At 44.2% G+C, this 19,937-nt stretch overlaps 1 protein-coding gene across 15 annotated transcripts in view; it reads left to right on the top strand.

Annotated features, from left to right (window-relative positions):
- Window positions 1-19,937, top strand: part of EPHB1 (EPH receptor B1) — a 344,460-nt gene that overhangs the window by 117,901 nt on the left and 206,622 nt on the right. For all 15 annotated transcript variants that reach the window (XR_014526935.1, XR_014526936.1, XR_014526937.1 and 12 more), the window contains one exon: window positions 8,719-8,783. Coding sequence is in view for 8 of the 15 variants with exons in the window: in XM_083506360.1 (XP_083362486.1) it covers window positions 8,719-8,783 (65 nt within the window). In the remaining 7 variants the exon portion in view is untranslated. The remainder of the gene's footprint in view (window positions 1-8,718; window positions 8,784-19,937) is intronic.

Here is a 19,937-nt window from a genome sequence, read left to right as displayed (position 1 = left end):
ACCAGACTAGACCTCTCATCAACCCTGACCATTGGCCACACTGGCTGGGCAGATTGAGCTGCAAGTTCAGCAGCATCTGCAGATTCACCAGTTCACCAGCCCTGACCTAAGATAGCCAGCTGGTGATCTGTTTTCCTTTTTGTGTGCAATTTTTATTCTATAATCATCATCATAAACTGCTTTGATACTTTTAAACAAAATCATGGTATACAATTTTTTTTAAATTACATACAATTTTTTTTAAAACAAATTCTTCCTTTTTAACTAAAAAATATTTCCATGGCAGCTCGCAAACTTTAAAAATCCAAATGCATGTTAAAACGATTAACAAAATAAAATGCCATAGCAAAACAGGAGCAGGAACGAGTGGAGCATTTTGTCAAACTCAGAAGCTCCCCAAAGGACCTCAGGAGAAACCCAGTCTGTGCTCAGCAACAGAGAACAATCAGGAAGAACTTCTCCAGGGAGGGAGTTACCCAGTTTGGGGCATATCCAGCAATAGCCATGAACACATTTCCTGTACTGGTGCCAGTCATGCTCCTGGGAACTAATGCCGTCATACAGAGGGTGGGGAGGGAGAAAAGAAACCCAACTTTATGTAAATTCTTGGCTAAATTATCTGCTGCTCTGTAAGAAAAAGATCCTGAAAGGGAATCTTTCAGGGGAGAGTCTGGCATTGCCACCCCATCAACAAACCAGAAAACGGTGTTAGGGTTTTTAATTAAAGAGTTAGGAACAGACTGTTTAGGAAATACATAAAATAGATTGGATGGAGAAAAGTTGGAAGGAAATTGGGGATGTGAGGGCAGGATGGAAAGACTGGCGGGGGGGGGGCGTGAAACATCTGACAACAACAAAGCAGATGAAAGAGCTGCTGGGAGTGAAAGAGGGAGGCATAGAAGGGGAATAGAGATGGCTCTGAAGCTTCTTGTCTGATTAATGATGCTCAGGCTGTGATCCATTGTAATCCTCTCATTAGCAAGCTGAGAAAAGTAATTTTACACTGGCCCCTGACCACCTTTCCCACTGCTTTTCTCCCCCACCAGTGATTGATTGTCCTCGCAGATTCTTTGTTGTCCACATGCACACGCAGCCAAGGTGGCACTTTAGGAGTTGATGCAGAACTTGGTCTCCCTCCTGGAACACTGCAAAGTTTTGGCTTGGCTAGCAGACCACTGTTTCTGAAACTCATGGATGTTTATAGCAGGAACCAGTGATGGAGAAACTTATTTATCTGTCGATGAAATTAGCCACCACTTAAATACAGGGCACTTGAGGTTGCTTACAACAACTAGCATAAATCAATAATAAGTTTATTTGTTTAAATGACTTTTTAGACTGCCTTTTAGTGCCGGGCCCTCACTAGGCAATTCCTAGCAAAGAACACATGGTATACCATCAAAATTAGAACATGTTAAAATTCCATTTTTAAAAAGGTAAAGTACTACCAACAGAGCACCCATGTCTGTCTAAGATAGGGTGGGAAACAGAATGTGGCCAATGGGCCAGATTCTGATCTCTTCTACCCACTGCAGGCCATTTTGACAGGTGGGTGGGTGCACCCACCTGTCCATCACAATCCCATCAGGTGACCCAAAGTTAGAGAAAATCCTTTGTGGATGTAGCTCAAGATGCAACTGCACAAGTCTTCCTTTGCACTTATAGCAACCCAGCTTTGGGCAAGGATTGTGAACTCTGTAGCATAGCCAGTCCCATTGGAGCTTGCTGTCAGCACTATTCAGCTGTCCCCATTAATCAGACCTATGATGGTGGGTATGGGGCAGATGAGTACAGTTTGAGAGAAGAGGCCTTGAGGGTCAAATCTGGCACCTGAGCTGGGCCAAATGTGGCCTGTGTGCATTTCCTCACCTCTGGCTTAAAGTATTCTTATCCAATCTGGTACCTTCCAGTTGTCTGGGGGTCCAACTCTCATCAGCTTCAGCTAGCATAGGCAGTGTTCAGGCATGGTGGAAATTGCAGTTCACAACCTCTGAAGAGAAACCGGTTGGGAAAGGCAGCTCAAAACAAATGTGCAAAAGTCTTCCTGGCCACAGCTACTGTCTGTCTATGGGCCAAACAAGGTCCAGAACTACCCCTGTGTACCTGGCTCCATTGAAAAAATGCAACTCCCTTTAGAACAGGTTGAGGATTGGGAAAACAATTTGGAACCATGAATCCTGAAATCTCAAGAGCAATGCCAAACACGCTTTATTCATTCTGAAATCCTCAGTTTTTCCCAAGCCACTTTTATGATTTGTGGGGCCTGCCGTTATTTCTGTGCAGAGGAACTCCTTGGCACTGGCTTCTTTACTTGGACTTCATAGGGGTGTGCGTGTGCATAAATGGAAGGAACTGTGAGCAGGAACAAATTGCCTGTAAGTTGGTTCTTAAAGGGCAATAAAGCTGTGGCAGTGAAATTATCATGGACATCTCGAAATTCCAATTAAACACACACACACACACACACACACACACACACACACACACACACTTCGCTCCACATATCTGAAAGTAAAGGGCAGAGCTGTCTGAATTCAAGGATGTGGCTTACAGCACATCCACAATCTTTCCCTTTAGAAATTAATCTCTGGTGAGTTCTGGCAGAGAGAGAGAGAGAGAGAGAGAGAGAGAGTTGCTAGCTCTTTTTACTGGCCGTGCTTCTATACCAACAGGAGCCTGCCATGAAGAAATCCTGCTTTTGAAACCCTCCCTATCTTTTATCTCCACATGCCGAAAAAAGCTTCACCTCCTTAATTTCTTCATTTTGGACAGCTTTTATAGGTATGGGAGCAGGGCCAGTGAAAACTCTCTCTCTCTCTCTCTCTCTCTCTCTCTCTCTCTCTCTCTGTTTGTGCCTACTTTAAAAAAGAGAGTCAAAGAAAGGAGGCAAAAGAGACCATCTTTCTTCACAATGAAGTGCGTCACCGGGAGAGAAATTCTGAGCCTAACGCTCTACAGATGTTCTGTATGGAGCCTTGGAACAGAGGGCACTCTAATTGACTACAGGTGTGACCCGTGACCAGGTAACATCCTCCCCTGCCTTGGAGAGGCTTACCAGAGGTCAGGTTCTAATCCACTGTCTTCAGAAGCTTTTATCCAGCATAAATGAGTGGGGCTGAGGAGGCTGAGCAAACTAAAGAGAAGAAGAAAAGGAGAAAACCCGCGCAGTAATAGAACCAAGCACTCATTTGTCATGTTAGAGCAAAGCTGTGTGACAAGCTGCGGCTGCTAACACTAATCCCCCTGTGTATTACAGTCATGCACTATAGCACAGATAAGGAAGCTGAGCTGTGAAGGAGGCAACACCAACTTACCCCACCCCGGCTGCCCTGCTTCTCGTAGCAGGGGATGATTGGTGGGGGGGGGGACGGGACATATTTGTTCAGCAGGAATATTTCCCCCCCCTCTGTTGTTTGCCTGAACCACACAAGTCAACAGTTTCAAAGATCGCCAGCCACTGCCAAGTCTGGAGTGCGCAAAAGGGTTGCTTGCAGAGGAAGCACCTTGCAGCCTGGCTGAAGTTTATCAAAAGTACATTCCTGTGTCAGTGTTAAGTCAGAAAAATGTCCTCTGGGGAAGCAAGTCAGAAGCGTGCTGAGCCGCTGGACAGGAAGGGAAGGCAGAGGAGGGAAAATCCTTTTGACATCAACAATGGTTGTTGTTTTAAATAGAGCCTGGCCTATAATTGGTCACAGCCAATTGCCCTTGAAAAGAAATGGGGGGAGGGAAAAGATGGGTGAATAGTACAGATCTACTGTTGCAGCAAGATTACTGGCCCTTAGGCTGTGCTTGCACTAGCGAGTTTGTTATCCTCCTGTTCCTATGAACATTGTGCCATGGTCCATAGGTGCATCTGTGGTTCATATGTCTACAGAGCTGCAGGGAAATTACTGGTGTGTTATTAAATATGTTCGCTGTGTGAAGTGGTAAGTAGGCTTACTTGTTTATTGAGTTAGACGCATTTGCAGGGAAAGTTATGACTTGAAATGCTTGAGTAGACTCTTCTCTGCCAGCTACAAGGAAGTCCACAGGAGGGGAAGCACAGGGGATCTGGTGCAGACTGCACCAGCTCTCAGGATGGAATCTGTGGAAAATGACTTGTAGTACATGCAAGAACATAGCTGATATGAACACACCTTCAGTGTTTGAAAAGATCATCATGGGTCATCCGTTGCAACTCAGAGCATGTCAAGTTAGGGGTTTCACACATTTATACAGTTCAGCCAATATCTGAAAACAAGATTATCACCTTGGGTTTGTTTTGCACCAAACCTGCACTGTCTGCACTGCAGATGTGAAAATATAACAGTTTGTGGCAAGAACCGCCTGTTCTATGTAGGGAAGGGAGGAGCAACGGGCGTGTACAGAACTGGTTGCCATTTTGTGCCCTTCTTCATTTTTTCTACACTTTTGGTTGTGATACAGGAGCTTTCAAAACTATTGATAGAACGCAGGGCTGAAGGTAGGCCACCCAACATCTAATGCATTACTAGCAGGTTGTGGTGAAGTATTTTCTTGTAAATTTCCTCTTCAACACTACTTGAGCCACTGCAGGTAATGACTATGTTTATTGAGCGCTGCTCAGAAGATACATAGCATGAGCAGTTACTCTCCCCTTTCCATTACTCATTTACTTCTTAATTGTTTTTTTTTTTTGGGTGGGGGGAAATCAACATTCCTGCTTGACATACACATTGAAAAGTCAGGATGGTCAATCAAAATCCAGACCAGGTAGCAACTCTCTATCTACTGATAATATGTGCTGTTAAGGGCTCAGGGTTTTCAACATTTTGAGTCACTAGCTTTGTATTAAAGTCAATAAGAATAGGCCTGGGTGAGCCTTGGGCTCATTCCCTCTCCTGTGGCATGACTGGGAGGAGGAAACTGAAAGCTATTGCTTCCATTTTTGATTAACCACAGTTTATTGTTACATATGAGGGACGTGGGTGGTGCTGTGGGTTAAATCGCAGAGCCTAGGCTTGCTGATCAGAAGGTTGGCGGTTCGAATCCCCGTGATGGGGTGAGCTCTCGTTGCTTGGCCCCAGCTCCTGCCAACCTAGCAGTTCGAAAGCACATCAAAGTGCAAGTAGATAAATAGGCACTGCTCCAGCAGGAAGGTAAACGGCTTTTCCGTGCGCTGCTCTGGTTCGCCAGAAGCGGCTTAGTCATGCTGGCCACATGACCCGGAAGCTGTACGCCAGCTTCCTCAGCCAATAAAGCAAGATGAGCGCCACAACCCCAGAGTCGTCCATGACTGGACCTAATGGTCAGGGGTCCCTTTACCTTTTTATTGTTACATATGAACCCTAAGCAGTGGTTAATCTTAACTATACTTTGTTGAAGCAAGCCAGTTTCATAATTATTCAGGTTTGCTGGTTTCAACCATACCACAGTTAAAATTAACCATAGTTGGTTGGGTTCTGATGGTGTCACAGTCTCTGTTTAATAAAAAAAATGGAAGCAAAAGCTTCTACCTCATTATGGCTTCTCTGGAGGAATAGTGGGAGAGCATGTGAGTTTGAGGCTCACACAGGCTCATTCCCATTTTGATAAACCACGGTTTAACATGCTGCCCAAATGCAGCCACATCTCCAGGGGATTACTGAAGGGGGAGAGTGGTGTTGTAAATCCCTTACTGACAAAACCCTGGTTACTTGAGTCTGAATAACTAATAGACTGTGAAGATGGTAATGCATTGAAGGAAGACACAAGGGTTTGCAGGGAGTTGGTTTGGAGGGAGATAGCACACTGCTTAAAATGAAAATAAAATAAAAAAAATTCCTTCCAGTAGCACTTTAAAGACCAACTAAGTTAGTCCTTGGTATGAGCTTTCGTGTGCATGCACACTTCTTCAGATATCTGGTATCTGAAGAAGTGTGCATGCACACGAAAGCTCATACCAAGAACTAACTTAGTTGGTCTTTAAGGTGCTACTGGAAGGAATTTTTTTATTTTATTTTGACTATGGCAGACCAACACGGCTACCTATCTGTAACTGCTTAAAATGAAGTACACTTGGAAGGATGTGGATGATTTCACAAAGTTTAAAACTATCTGCCTTGGGGTGAAAGGTGGTGATCTGAATCATTATAGCTTTCTAAGCTGTGAGGTGTAAAGCGAGGAAATGCACAGGAAGGACAAATAGGGAACTGCTTGACCAGATGCTGGTGACAATTGTAATTTCCTTTTTCTAACATTTGGTGGAATTGCAGTAGACAAGCAACTTAATCTGTTGAAAACAAATAAATAAAACCTGGAAGATTTTTCTCCCCATCTGTCTGTCTATGTTTTTGTTGTTGCTATTATTGTTACTCTTAAAAATGAGAGTCTGGGAAAATATCAACAATATTTGTTTTTCGTTAAACAAAAAACTACACCAAAAATCCTCCCTTAAAGAAATAAAATTTGACAACACATTCTAATAGTGTTGTTTGATATTGGTGCTTCTGATTTTTTGCCAGCATAGGCAACCAACAAATCAATATATCTAGCAGATGCCAATATAGACAATAGGGGGGAAAATATATTACAGATTTGGTCAGTCAGCCACCAGCTATTCATGGAAATGCCAATAATTGACTACATCCATCCTCTTCACTGCTGGGCAAAACAAAGCAATTTGGGAATAGAGCTGCTGTAACTGGCATATTTATAGCCTCTAGTCTGGCATTTTGAATTCATTATGCTAGTTACATTCCACTTTTTAAAAAATTATGTAACATTCAAATGTTAGAGATGTGATAATGGAGATACGGGCTTAAGATAATAGGGAATCTGAGTCCTTTACTTGGACCACACTTTCAAAAGGGCTCTGGATACTGAAGCCTGGCAATTATTTTGGTGCCTAATTGACCAATCAACAGCCCTGTTAAACTGAAGTGTTAAAATTTAAGTTGATCCATTGATTTTATTTTTATTTTTTGTGGGGAAGGGGTTTACTTAGCATCTTACACCTATGTACTTCCGCTCTCTGCACCAAGGCTATACTTTATTTGGAGGTGTTAGCTAAAAGACCCTCCTTGCGATTCAGCCTTTTGTGTTTGAAGTGATGTAGAGAAAATGCAGCATGAACTCAGTCCCATAGAGGTGAAGCCCACAGTGACTGGCAACAATTTCCAGGCCATCCAGATTTTCAGTTGCATTTAAGCATATATAAAATGGGTGTCAATGGTCAAAATTCATTTGTCTTCTGGTTAGGTTCAGTCCCTCAATCAACTTTACTCTACTCCCTTTAAATCAAGGTGTGGCAAAAGAGCAATTGGGTTGAAACTCAGTTAGTTGGACTCAGTTGCCAGTGGAAGCAATGGGGCAAGTTCGCTATGGCATGATCTAAAGCCTATTGATTTCATAGAATCACAGTGTTAGAGGGGGTCTTGTTGTTCCATCTGATCCAACCACTTGGTCCATGCAGGAAGTCCATAGCTAGAGCATCCTCAACAGGTGGCTGTCTATCCTTTTCTTGAAAACCTCCAGTGAGAGCCCATCACCTTCTTGGTGATTGATTCCATTGTTAAGTTGCTCTTACAGTACATAAATTTCTCTTAATTCTCAGCCACATCTACCCTCCTTTAGCTTAAGCCCATTCTGTGGGAACTAGGAGCATCTCATTTAGTCTGGATCTCACATTGCGCACAGTTTAACTTAAAAATAACAGAAGCAGTAAACTTTAAAAAAATAAAAAAATACAAAATCACCCCACATTATACTGCAGTCTTGTGTGCATTCTAGAAAGGCAAAAGATTGCTGCCAATCTGACCCTTTGAGGGATATTTTAGCTTCTCTCTCATCTGATGGCCTCTTTCAGTGTACAGTGGATGCTCGGGTTGCGAACGTGATCCATGGGGGAAGCATGTTCGCAACCTGCAGTGCCGCATCTGCGCACGCGCGGGTCATTATTCAGCGCTTCTGGACATGTGCAAGTGCCAAAACCCGGAAGTAACCCATTATGGTACTTCCAAGTTCAGTGCAGTGCGCAACCTGAAATCGCGCAACCTGAAGCACCTGTAACCTGAGGTATGACTGTACTTGTTTCATCAGTGCAAAGATGTTTAGCTTCCTCTCCCTCTAAATCTGTTCTGAGTTCCCCCTCAACCCTCTGGCGCAGATTAGGGGAGGGGCATGGGGGCATGCACAGGGAGAGGAGGGGGAGTTCCATTGTGAACATGGAAATCATTGTGCTAACAGAACAAGTGCATTGGATTCTTCCCTGTATCTGTAAAGTCCTTGCTGGTGGGAGATGCCAACTTTATTTTAAAACCTAATAATCCTTAGCTAGTGTCTGGAGAGCATACTGGACCCTGAAAACAGAGAAATCTCTGAACTAAATGAATGTGCACATTTTGCATTGACTTCCACAGAGGTAGCTATTAGTTGTAGCAAAACAAGAGTCTTGTAGCATCATAAAGGCCAATAAATTGATTATGCCAGATATTTTTGTGGAGTAGGGTCCACTTCATTAGATGCGCCTGATGAAGTGGACTCTAATCTGTGAAAGCACATACCATAAGAGCATTCTTTAAAGTGCTTAGAAACTCTCTGCTATTATGTAGCCAAACTCCTAAATTGCAGTAAGCGCCTAAACTTTCAGCAGTGATCATTTTCTATTGGTTTAGAATGAACATATATCTCCAGATACATCTTTGTAGTGTGTTTGCAATTTTATTCCAACTTCTGATTTGCTTAGTAATTCTTCTCTTTTTTCTTTTTTGTGGTCTTCAGAAACCCTAATGGATACTCGGACAGCCACAGCTGAACTTGGATGGACAGCAAACCCACCTTCAGGGGTAAGTGGATATTTGACATGTTCCTGTGTGTCTGCTGGTTGTTAGGAGGTCTGGTGGGGGTTGTTCTCTTTTTTTATTCATGTAGGTAATAATTTCATGTATATGTCGGCTTGAATGTGTTGTATAAAAACCCTTGATTAAAAAAGACTTAATTTCTCTTTTTTATGTTGACCCAAACAATGGCAAAATCAACAAGTTTCATTTTATGCAAACAATATTAGGTATCTTTTTTTTCAACAGGTGGACTGCTATAAAGGGTGGAATGTTTTTTCTTCTTCCAGTAAATACACACAGAGAGAGCGAGAGAGAGAGAGAGAGAGAGAGAGAGAGAGAGAGAGAGAGAGTATATAAGCTTATGATTTGGGGCTGGTTCACAATTCTTTTTTAAAAAATATTTCAGAAGAAGCTGTGGGCTGTCAATAATATTTAAACATTCAAAGTGACATATATGATGGGAACTTGACTCATGCCTCAGTCATCAGGATGCTATTTTTTTCTCTGTTGAAAAAAGAATTTGGAATGAAAAGAAATCCCACTTGCTCTTTGGATTCCCAGATAATAATCAGCAGCTCCCTTGGCAGGTCCTCTGGCTGCGTAGGGCTGCATGATGTGGCAATATGTGAGACACTCACTGCCTTGCCAGACTTGACTGTCATATGGTCCTATTTCCTTGAGAGTGGCTGTGTGTGGCAGGTGTGCAGCCCCCTTTTTTCAAGCCCACTTCTCTGCACAGTGGAGGCAGATTGGGCACTGCCTGTGTTGTGCTTTCAGTCAACCCAACACAATGATATTTCACTGATGTGGGAAGTCAGTTATGTTAAGCTTTCCATTCTCTTCTCACCCCCCACCCCCGGCCACATCCCACAATGGGACTGTTTTTCCTACTCACACTCAGATATCAGCAGCCCCCATGGATCCCAGTTTCTGGTGGTGACACACTGTGTGCATTTGGGAAGCGGTGGGGCGGTGCAAACAGCTGCCTGGGAGCTGGTTTGAACTTTTTGCCAATTCCACCTTTTGCCTTTATGCTCCAGATCCTGTTATACAGCAGTGAGTCACCCCCTGCCTATGTATATAACCACGCAGGGAAATAACAGCTCAGCAGGGAACACTCTGCATGCTCCTTTGTAGCTTGCAATGCAGCCTGGGTGCTGGGGGGAATTCCTTCACACGTATTGCTGTGTGCAGGAGGAGGGAGATGCTGCTTTCAGGCTGGAGAGAGGAGCAGAGTGTGTACTAGGGCAGGGTCCCCACCTCTTGGAGGACCATTTGGGTGTCATGGGCACCACACAATACTCATTGTGAGAGCCAGCGTGGTGGTTAAGAGCGGTGGACTCGTAATCTGGTGAACTGGGTTTGCTTCCCCGCTCCTCCATATGCAGCTGCTGGGTGACCTTGGGCTAGTCACACTTCTCTGAAGTCTCTCAGCCCCACTCACCTCACAGAGTGTTTGTTGTGGGGGAGGAAGGGAAAAAAGAATGTTAGCCGCTTTGAGACTCCTTCGGGTAGTGATAAAGTGGAAGATCAAATCCAATCTCCTCCTCCTCCTCTTCTTCTTCTTCTTCTTCTTCTTCTTCTTCTTCTTCTTCTTCTTCTTCATTTCGCCGATGAAAATCTGGCCATGCCAAAAAGAACAGACAAACCACTTACACTCCCCTCCCCCCAAAAACCAGACAAGAAAATAACCATGCAACTACACCTCCAAACAGGCAGCCCTCTCAAACAATAAGTAAAATGAAATGAAATAAATTGAAAGGAGTAGGGGCCTTCGTAGGTGGCAGGGAGGGTTTCAGAGCCAAGTATTTGGGAGGCAGCTGACTAGGAGAAGATCTGTAATAGGGAGCCCATGCTTTTGATGGGAAATGCAGGATACCAAGACGGCCTGACAGTGGGACTGAATATCGTGTGTTTACAAAGAAGATGGAAAGGGGAGAAAGTCTGGAGTGGGAAGTGAGTTTGGGGAACAGCAGCTTCCTAGTCCTGGCCGCAGTTCTATGCATACTTGGGAGTAAGCACCGTGAACACCGTGAGCCAGCCATAGACTTGTGCTGCGTGTCTGTTGGAGAGTTTGTGCGCAAATGTAGGACTGTTTTGAAGGTGTATACTTGGTGTTACATGCAACTGCATATATCAAAAGCATGCTGCAGTGGTGTGGGGTGAGATGCTGCAGCAGGTTGTGTGCGGAGGAAAAGTTTTTTGTTGTCCAAGCCATTTTTAGCCCACCATCCCAGCTCCAAGCAGCGTGTGTGGTTCCCTGGTTTTATCCCATAGTATGGGTCCCGCCATTGGTCTGGCAAGTCTAGATGGTATGTTCATGCATCTCGAGGATTCCTCTAAGTGGGCTTCCAGATGGGTGTTTATTTTGGGGTTGGTGCTGCTCATGCATGCAACCCTTTCACAGTGTCCACATGACATCAGGACATCAAAAATGTCAGTCTTCATTCTTTCTCTCTCACCCCAATTTAATCTGGATTTCCCCTTTCCATGGAAAAGCTGACAAATGTTTAAAAACACAAACAAAACCCTCTTGCCAATGGCTCATTTGCGATATTAAGCCCCCTGTCTGCATCCACCCCTTAGACCCTCTGGTATTGTCAGCACGGCAGACAGTCTGTAAACCAAATGTTCTTGTTTTTCCTAGGCCTTTGGTTCTGGGCAGTTTGCCTTGACTGATTGCTTGCTTTATCATGGTAGCTGTCCATGTGGAGAGGATTCATGCTCTTCTGTGGTTTGCCATGTGCCTTTGGCGCGATACATCAGTATTAGCTGCACAGTGTCAATCGGCTCAATATGTCAGTTTCAGCTTCGCAGGGGCCTGTTGCCTTTCAGAAGGAATTGACCAAGACTTGCCCCTACCTCCCTGGCTGCTGCCACCCTCTAGGTGAACGGAGCATGTATATAAGTCAATGTTTAGCCCTCTCTCTTCCCTCCTTGTCTCTCTTGCACTCTACCTAAAGGATTATAATTAGGAAACATTAGCAGGCTCAAAGCAGCTTTCGTACCTGAACACCATTCATAATTGCACTCAGCAGTGCTCTTCTCTGGCTATTAATGTCACTTCTATGAAGTAATGAGGAACAAACCACCTTCAGGCACTTAAAACATCTTCTCTATACAATAGGTGCATTTGAAGAATGGGAGCATAAAATAACCCGACTCGCATTCCCCTGACAGTGAAAGTGATCAACAAAGACAGGGACAGGTGCATGAGAAAAAGATCAGTGAGAAAGATGGTCGCTGCCTTAATAGGTAGGTTTAAACAGGTGATAGAGGGCTAGCTGCGGGGGGGGGGGGGGAGAGAAGGCTGTGCTGGAGACAATTGTTTTGTCAGCAATGGAAAGATTGAGAGACAGAGAGTCGTGCCAAAGCAACGAAGATAAAAAGGACGCTTAACAAGAGGGAAATGAATCGTTCCTATTAATTGACCTTTGCAGATGTTTTCTTTTCTGTACATAATTTTATTGCACATCAAAGGATGTGGCTGATAGTTGCTGAAGCAATATCTCACTTTGCTGCAATATTTCATCCCTTTGGGCCACTTTGGGTGCGGTTCCTCTAAAAGGGGCCTTTGGAATCATTCTTGGGTGGAGAAGAAGAAGAAGAAGAAGAGGAGGAGGAGGAGGAGGAGGAGGAGTTTGGACTTGATATCCATCCTTTCACTCCCCTTAAGGAGTCTCAAAGCAGCTAACAATCTCCTTTTCCCTTCCTCCCCCACAACAAACACTCTGTGAGGTGAGTGAGGCTGAGAGACTTCAGAGAAGTGTAACTAGCCCAAGGTCACCCAGCAGCTGCGTGTGGAGGAGCGGAGAAGCGAACCCGGTTCACCAGATTACGAGTCCGCTGCTCTTAACCACTACACCATGCTGGCGTAGATAATGCCAATCCAGCACTCTTTCCAGTGTGCCTGTGAATCTCCAATCTGACTGTCACCTCCCTCCCTCCCTTCCTTTCCTTCCTGGTAAGCAGCAGTGATGCCCTTGCTGCAGGCATATGCTGTAGCTCCAGCCCTTGGAGTAAACCACTTCTGCATAGTTATGCATTGCACGGGGAAGTGTCTAATTCTGTTGCTTGGTGAGCCATATTATACATCTGGCAGAGACCTATGTCTGAGAACCAGTCTCCATCAAACATCTAAAAAGCAATGTGTATGTTTTCTTGCACACACAGTGGTGGTGCGGGACATGAAGGAAGAAACTGTGGGCCTGGGTTGCTTTTCCCTTTCTCTGCCTCCCACATCTCCCTTGAAGCCATTTTTCTCCTAATTGCCCCAGAAACGTGTTTGAGAATCTGCATTAGAAAGAATAAGCCAGAGAAGGCTGTGTGGTGGCAGGGGAAGAGAGTGGATCCGGCTTGGTGCATCTCTCCTGTGATTCCCAATCTCCCTCTTTGCATGTTTGGCAGAAACCTGGATTTGCTTTAAGCGAGCGTTCTGTCTCCTTGTATGCACCATGACTATGGAGAGGGAACATCACTTCCTTGCCTACTGCTTTGGGGAGGGAAAAAAATATTTGTGACATGAAACAGAACTTGTTGCTGCTATCTCAAAGAGAGAGAGAAATTGCCAGGAAAATGCGTAGTCAACGGGATGGCAATGAATGCAGACAAAAGACAGAGCAGGTGGATAGATAAATATGGTATCTAGCAACAAACATATGGGTAGGCAGACCAATTCTGTACACAGTCAGAGGCTGCAGTGGAAGAGAAGAAAGGCAGAGCTAGAAGGCAGAACAGATAGGAAGGCAGATGGATGATGTGAGGGGGAAAAGGGGCATGGGGGGGAGGCAGGTAAAGGAGAGGAAAAACAACAACAAAGAAAGCTAATTCAAAGAAGGGAAAATGGAATAGGGAGAAATTGAGTATGTATATGCTTCCCTTTCTCAGGTATTTCAGTTGAACGCATGGATATTAGCAGGGCTAGAATCAGCACCCGGCGTTGTTGGAAGTTGGGAGAGCTTCATGTCCTGGCAAGAGGCATATTCTCACAGCTTCTTCCTCCACTGCTATAGCTGCCTCCACTGCCTCTTTCTTTTCCACCTTTCCCAGCCACAGCCATTGCTAGATGTAGGGTGCCTATCTTATGATGCCCCTAAACCAACTTAGGGGTCAGAGCTGGCACATGTTGCTCCTATGCTGCTACACACGTTTGCTCTTGCATGTATAGACTGAATGCCTGAAGTGGACTTCAGCATCACATCAGAAATGACCCTGAGATCTCACTTTAAACTGGCTTTAATCCAAGTAAAGGTAAAGGTAAAGGGACCCCTGACTGTTAACTCTGGGGTTGCGGTGCTCATCTCGCTTTACTGGCCAAGGGAGCCGGCGTTTGTCTGCAGACAGTTTTTCTGGGTCATGTGGCCAGCATGACTAAGCTGCTTCTGGTGAACCAGAGCAGCACACAGAAACGCCATTTGCCTTCCCGCTGCAGCGGTACCTATTTATCTACTTGCACTTTGATGTGCTTTCGAACTGCTAGGTTGGCAGGAGCAGGGACCGAGCAACGGGAGAAGAAGAAGAAGAAGAGTTTGGATTTGATATCCTGCTTTATCACTACCCGAAGGAGTCTCAAAGCGGCTAACATTCTCCTTTCCCTTCCTCCCCCACAACAAACACTCTGTGAGGTGAGTGGGGCTGAGAGACTTCAGAGAAGTGTGACTGGCCCAAGGTCACCCAGCAGCTGCATGTGGAGGAGCGGAGACGTGAACCTGGTTCCCCAGATTACGAGTCTATCGCTCTTAACCACTACACCACACTGGGGAGCTCACCCTGTCGTGGGGATTTGAACCGCCAACCTTCTGATTGGCAAGCCCTAGGCTCTGTGGTTTAGACCACAGCACCACCCACGTCCCTTAATCCAAGTAGTTCACCTAAATTATTGTGCAGATAGGAGGGGGTGTTATGTTCATGGGCTTAAAAAGCTACCCCTAGGGATCAGTTATTGTAAATATTGTTTATTGTTGTTAATAAGACAGATTCTTCCATCATTTAGTCATGTTGCTGTGGACGGAAATAGTTAAGGTGGGGCCAAGCATCCTGAGGGGGTAATTGCATTTGAAACGGCCCTTAATTATCCAGGGAAAGAAGTCCAGCTATTCCTTACATGATGTTAATGATCATAAAAGGGTCTGGACTTCAGGTGGAATCTAATTGGTCAATAATAGCAAGGATATATCTCCCTAGGTAAGGACTGTAACCAGATTATGTGCAGCCATCAAAAGGGAAACAGAAACGGAAAAATAACTCATCTCTTACACTATTGTTAGCTAGGTTCAGGGAGAGGGGTGGAGAGGGTCCCTGTTGAAAGAAGGGGGAAATACTGGGTTTTGTGGCTAGTCCACCAGATTGATTGTGAAATGAAGAAAAGCAGCTTAATATGTTGAGACATGTGTAACACTTCTGCTTTTGTGAGCCATCTCTTCTTCCTACCATTGTCAGAGTTCCACACCAAGCAAGGAGGTCTTCAGTTATGTGTAGTTTCCTGTCATATCTGAATCATATGCCTGATTTGGGCATGTGCCTTTCACCAAGCAAAAACCAAATTAAGTTTTAAAAATAAAATACAGCATTCTTAGCTGCCTTGAAGCCAGCATTGCTGGAGAATTCTAAGAAACCACAAACCCAGTGCACTTTTCAAAGGTTTAGTCAGCCATCTTGATTCAACATGGCATTCAAACACAGATGAAAAGTCATTGATCTTAGGAAACATCATACAAAAATTGGTTAGTATATCTTAAGAAGTGCCCAAATGAATAGAAAACAGTAAATGCTCCCCCCAAATGTATAGTAAATATATTCTATGGGGGGGGGGAGGAAAAAGGTGGCAAATATTAGAGCAGAGAAGTAAGGTAAGAGCAGAGAAAAAGCAAATGCATATAAATTGAGTGTCTGAACATGAAACTTATAAAAGCAGGAAAATGAATAATATCCATTAATAATTTAATATCTGGCAAGCTGGATGTGTGTGCAGAAGCAGAGGAGTGCTCTGGGAAAAACACATTGCTTCAAAAATCAGGAAAGTAAATTATTTTATCGCTGGAAGGAGCATACAAAAATGTTGTTGAGAGTTCCATAGCACTTTAAGATATAACAGTTTTGTTATAAGCTTTCATGAACAAGAGTCTGCTGCATCAAGTACTTGTTTCAAGAAACCCAGATTAGGACTGACCACAGTTTAGGTTTCAGAAGATGGGCTAAACTGTGGTTAAACTAAAATGGAAGTGGAGGTTGCAGGAGGAGATGGAGAGAGTGCACAAATCTGGGGCTCTGCGGCTCTTTCTTCTAAAACTGAACACAAGGTAGCACAACCGCAGAATGCAGTCACTGACTAGGAGTTAGTACTCTTTTCTAACCATTCCTTTAACTTCTCAAGGTTTTTCTGCTGTGTCAAAAGTTCCCATTCTTTCCACCTTTTTGCCTCCGGATTTATTATTGTTTATTTCTTATACAATTGGTGTTTCCACACTATTTTTCCACACCATGGTTATGAAATATATTTATATGCCATCTTTTTTGCCTCTAAGAAGGGTAGCAGTTATTAAAAGCAACATGAAAATCAGTACAATAAGAAATGAAAAACCGAATGAAAAAGCAACAACATTTGAAATAACTGCTTTTACTACAGAAGTACCTGCCAGTCAACACAGCCTCATGAGAATGACAACATTGCTACGAGGTACCTGAAGGATATAACCACCTGAAGGATGGCGCCAGGTCAGCACCATAAGAGTGTCTGTGATAAAGGTGCTGGCATAGGTGCCAACACAGAGAAGGCCTTGTTGCTTCTGAATATAAGGACATCTCAATTAGAGCATCTGTAGCTGATCTTAGAAAGAGTCAGCCCGTCAGAAATTTTGGTCCCAAGCTGTTTAGGACTTTGTGTCAAAGCCAACACATTAAATTGTATTTCCTGGTAGAACCTTCCCCTCCCCAAGCCGTCCAACTCCCCAGAGCAGATTTGGGGATGAGCTATATGTGCACAGGGGGAGGAGAGGTGGGGGATTCCCATTGTGCTAGAGGGAATCTGCACTCGTGTCTGCTAGTGCAACAGGTTCACTGAATATGGCCCAGCATGGAAATCAGTGAAGATCTTTTAACTTAGGCAAGATATGTTCAGACCCGTCCCAGTTAACCCGGTGTCTGCTGTGTTCTAAAACGTTTCTGAAAAGTTTTCAAAGGCAGCCCTGCATATATTGCATTGCATAAATCGAACCTAAGTGTTGTTAGGACATGGAACACTGTGGCGAGGCTGCCTCTGTTTTCATGTGGCTTCTGTTGGCATACCGACCTAAGCTGATTAAAGGCACTTCATGCCTCTGATTCCAGCTGGACATTCAGAGTGAGATCCAGGTCTAATAGCACCTCCAAGCTGCATATCCATCCAGAACAGGTTGTTCACCATCTGCTTGGCCAATGGAAATGTCTACAAATAGTACCTCCATCTTGTCTGAATTAATCTTCAGTTTATGAGGCCTTATCCAGCCAATTACTGACTCTAGGCAGCCATTTCCACTGCCTCTCCTAGAGCAAACAAATAAGAGAAATAGAGCTTCATGTCATCAACATATTGATAGCCCTTTGCTACAAAGCTCACCATGACCTCTGACAGCAGTTTGATGTAGAAATTAAATAGCATGGGAGACTAACTGGAGCTCTGCACCCCACTCCACCGCCTAGCCCAGACATGGCCAAACTTGGCCCTCCAGCTGTTTTGGGACTACAATTCCCATCATCTCTGACCACTGGTTCTGCTAGCTAGGGATGATGGGTGTTGTAGTCCCAAAACAGCTGGAGGGCCAGGTTTGACCATGCCTGTCCTAGCCCAATGGCATAGAAGGCATGGTGCAGAACTAAACTCTATTCTTCCTTACAGCATCCCTTCTGGAACTTACCTGTCAGGTAAGAGGGGACTCGCTAGAGCATGATGGCTCCTATTCACACCCCAGAAGGTTACCATGATTAATGACACTGAAAACCACTGAGAGGACCTGGATAATCTGTGGGAGAGAAAGGTTTGGGGGAGAAAGATTCTTACTCTCTCATAACAGAGTTAAGCACAATTGCCCTAAGCACATTAAAACTTGGTTAGATTTACTTCTGCCCACATCCACCTTTAAACAAATGTTCCCCATGGAAATTCTTAGGCTAGAATAAATCACAGGCATTTAGCTTTGCAAATAAGTGGATATTATACTCAGTTTCCAGAAGTTACAGTAAACAAGTCTCCATTCATTGGCAGTAAATGAAGGTAAAAAATGTTCCAAATGACTTAAAAAGGAAAAGAACCTGGTTTTCTTACAAAAAGGATTGTGCAATCTTCAGTTAGCAAAGATGCAGGCTTTAAAATCTCCCTTTTGGAGAGATTCGGTTCAGTTGCATTTTCTTGCAGCTGGGAGCCATTAGCTACATGGCTCCTTCATTGCTTGTTCCTGGAATCATGAAGTGAAAAAGAGAGGTGGTTGGGGAACAGAGGCTGCTGTGGGCCTGCCAAGCCACACTCACTCTGGTAACTTGAGTTCAGGGCTCAGGTTAACCCTTTCATACACACAAGTGTGAGTCAGTAGCTGTATATTACAGTAGAATCAGCAAGGCCAAAGAACCCATTTATGTTTTACTATGTAGCTCATAACCTATTGCAGAACTCCAGACTCTGCCTTATTCAAAGTCAGAATATTTGCCCATCTAGCCTAGGACCAGCCCTATCATTAGGCAGAATGAAGTGGTTGCTAATTTTGTGTGCTCTGAAGGGGAAGCAAATGGTTAATTTATTAATATTGTATTGTTTATTCCCGAGGAGAGGCAATTGTGGGGCTTTCTCTTTCAGATGCCAAAATAACTTGGCCAGCCTTGGGTACTATGCACCTTGAGTTGAGGATAGGCACCACTTGCTCTTCTGTGTTAGGCAGCAAAATGTCTTGGTCAGCCCTGATGTAGCTCAGCATTATCCTGCTCTTCAGGTTATGAAGTGAAGGTCCTTCCCATCAAGGATGGAATCTGGGGTCTTCAGCACAGAAAACAATTCCTCTGCCACTTACCTATGGTCCCTTCCCAACCAGATTGATCATGGCAGCTGGTGTTCCAAAAACCACATTTGCTAAACGTCAATATTTCAAATCTGCAGTGGCTTAATGTGGAGACATCAGTTGGTGATGTCAGCATGAAAATCCAATAAACACATTGCACCTATTTCCTTTCACCCAATCACCATCTGGCCTCAAAGAACATGGAATCCATGCTCAACTCACAAGGGTCCAAGGTAGAGAAGGGGAATCCGCCCAGAGGTGAATTTGTGACACATGGATGTACATTAAAACTCTGCCTGCTTTGCATGCTTGTACGCTTTATCTAAAGTAGCCAGAGGGGCATGTTAAGAGCCCATTCCTAACTGCTTCATGCAACATTGGTGGCTGTTAAAGCTGGACAGTCTGCAGTGCTTAATTCCCAGGCGGGACATGAAGATGAATTTTGTGTAACACATTTGCAGCTGCACTGTGGCTGATGTGTCCCTGCTTTATGTTGTAATATATTACTGGTTTTGCTGTACTGAAGGATTGTAGGGACCGTTCTGATGGCTATTCTGATTCAAGCAAACCTAATGCAGCCTGCAGAGACTATAATAGAAATTAACATCTGTGTCTTTAAGTGAAACACAGCAGCATCACCTAGCCTTGGGAAATAATTATTCTCTTAAAAGAATAATAAAAAGCCAGCCAGATCAGTGTAGCCATCTGCTAAAGGAGAAACTAGCTCCAAGGGGCTAGATTCTCATCTGGTGTAAATTAGTGGCAGCAGGATGGGCTTGGTGTGCTAATGGAGGATTATATCCTTGCATTTGAGAGAGATGATTGGCATAGGAGTTTTCTACATAACTGGTCTGTAGCGTTCTTGACTTGTTCAGTGGTGCACATGTTTATAATCCCCGCTTGCTGTTTCATATGCCTGTATTTTTCACCTGCCATCTGTGGCTCTTTGGCCATGCTCTTCGTGCTAACTCTGTGAAGCAAACACAGGTTAATATTGGATCTTTAGATAGCATTTTAATGTGCACAGTGAATCCGCATCTTGCATGCTTTAGCAACCACCCGTAGGGATAGGCTTATCCCCATTTTACAAGATGGGGAACTGATACTGAGAAGATAGCAAGCAGCTAGCCCAATCCCT

This window comes from Podarcis liolepis (assembly GCF_965112155.1).
Source record: "Podarcis liolepis genome assembly, chromosome: 5".
Lineage (NCBI taxonomy): Eukaryota > Metazoa > Chordata > Lepidosauria > Squamata > Lacertidae > Podarcis > Podarcis liolepis.
This window is presented reverse-complemented; position numbering and strand designations above follow the sequence as displayed.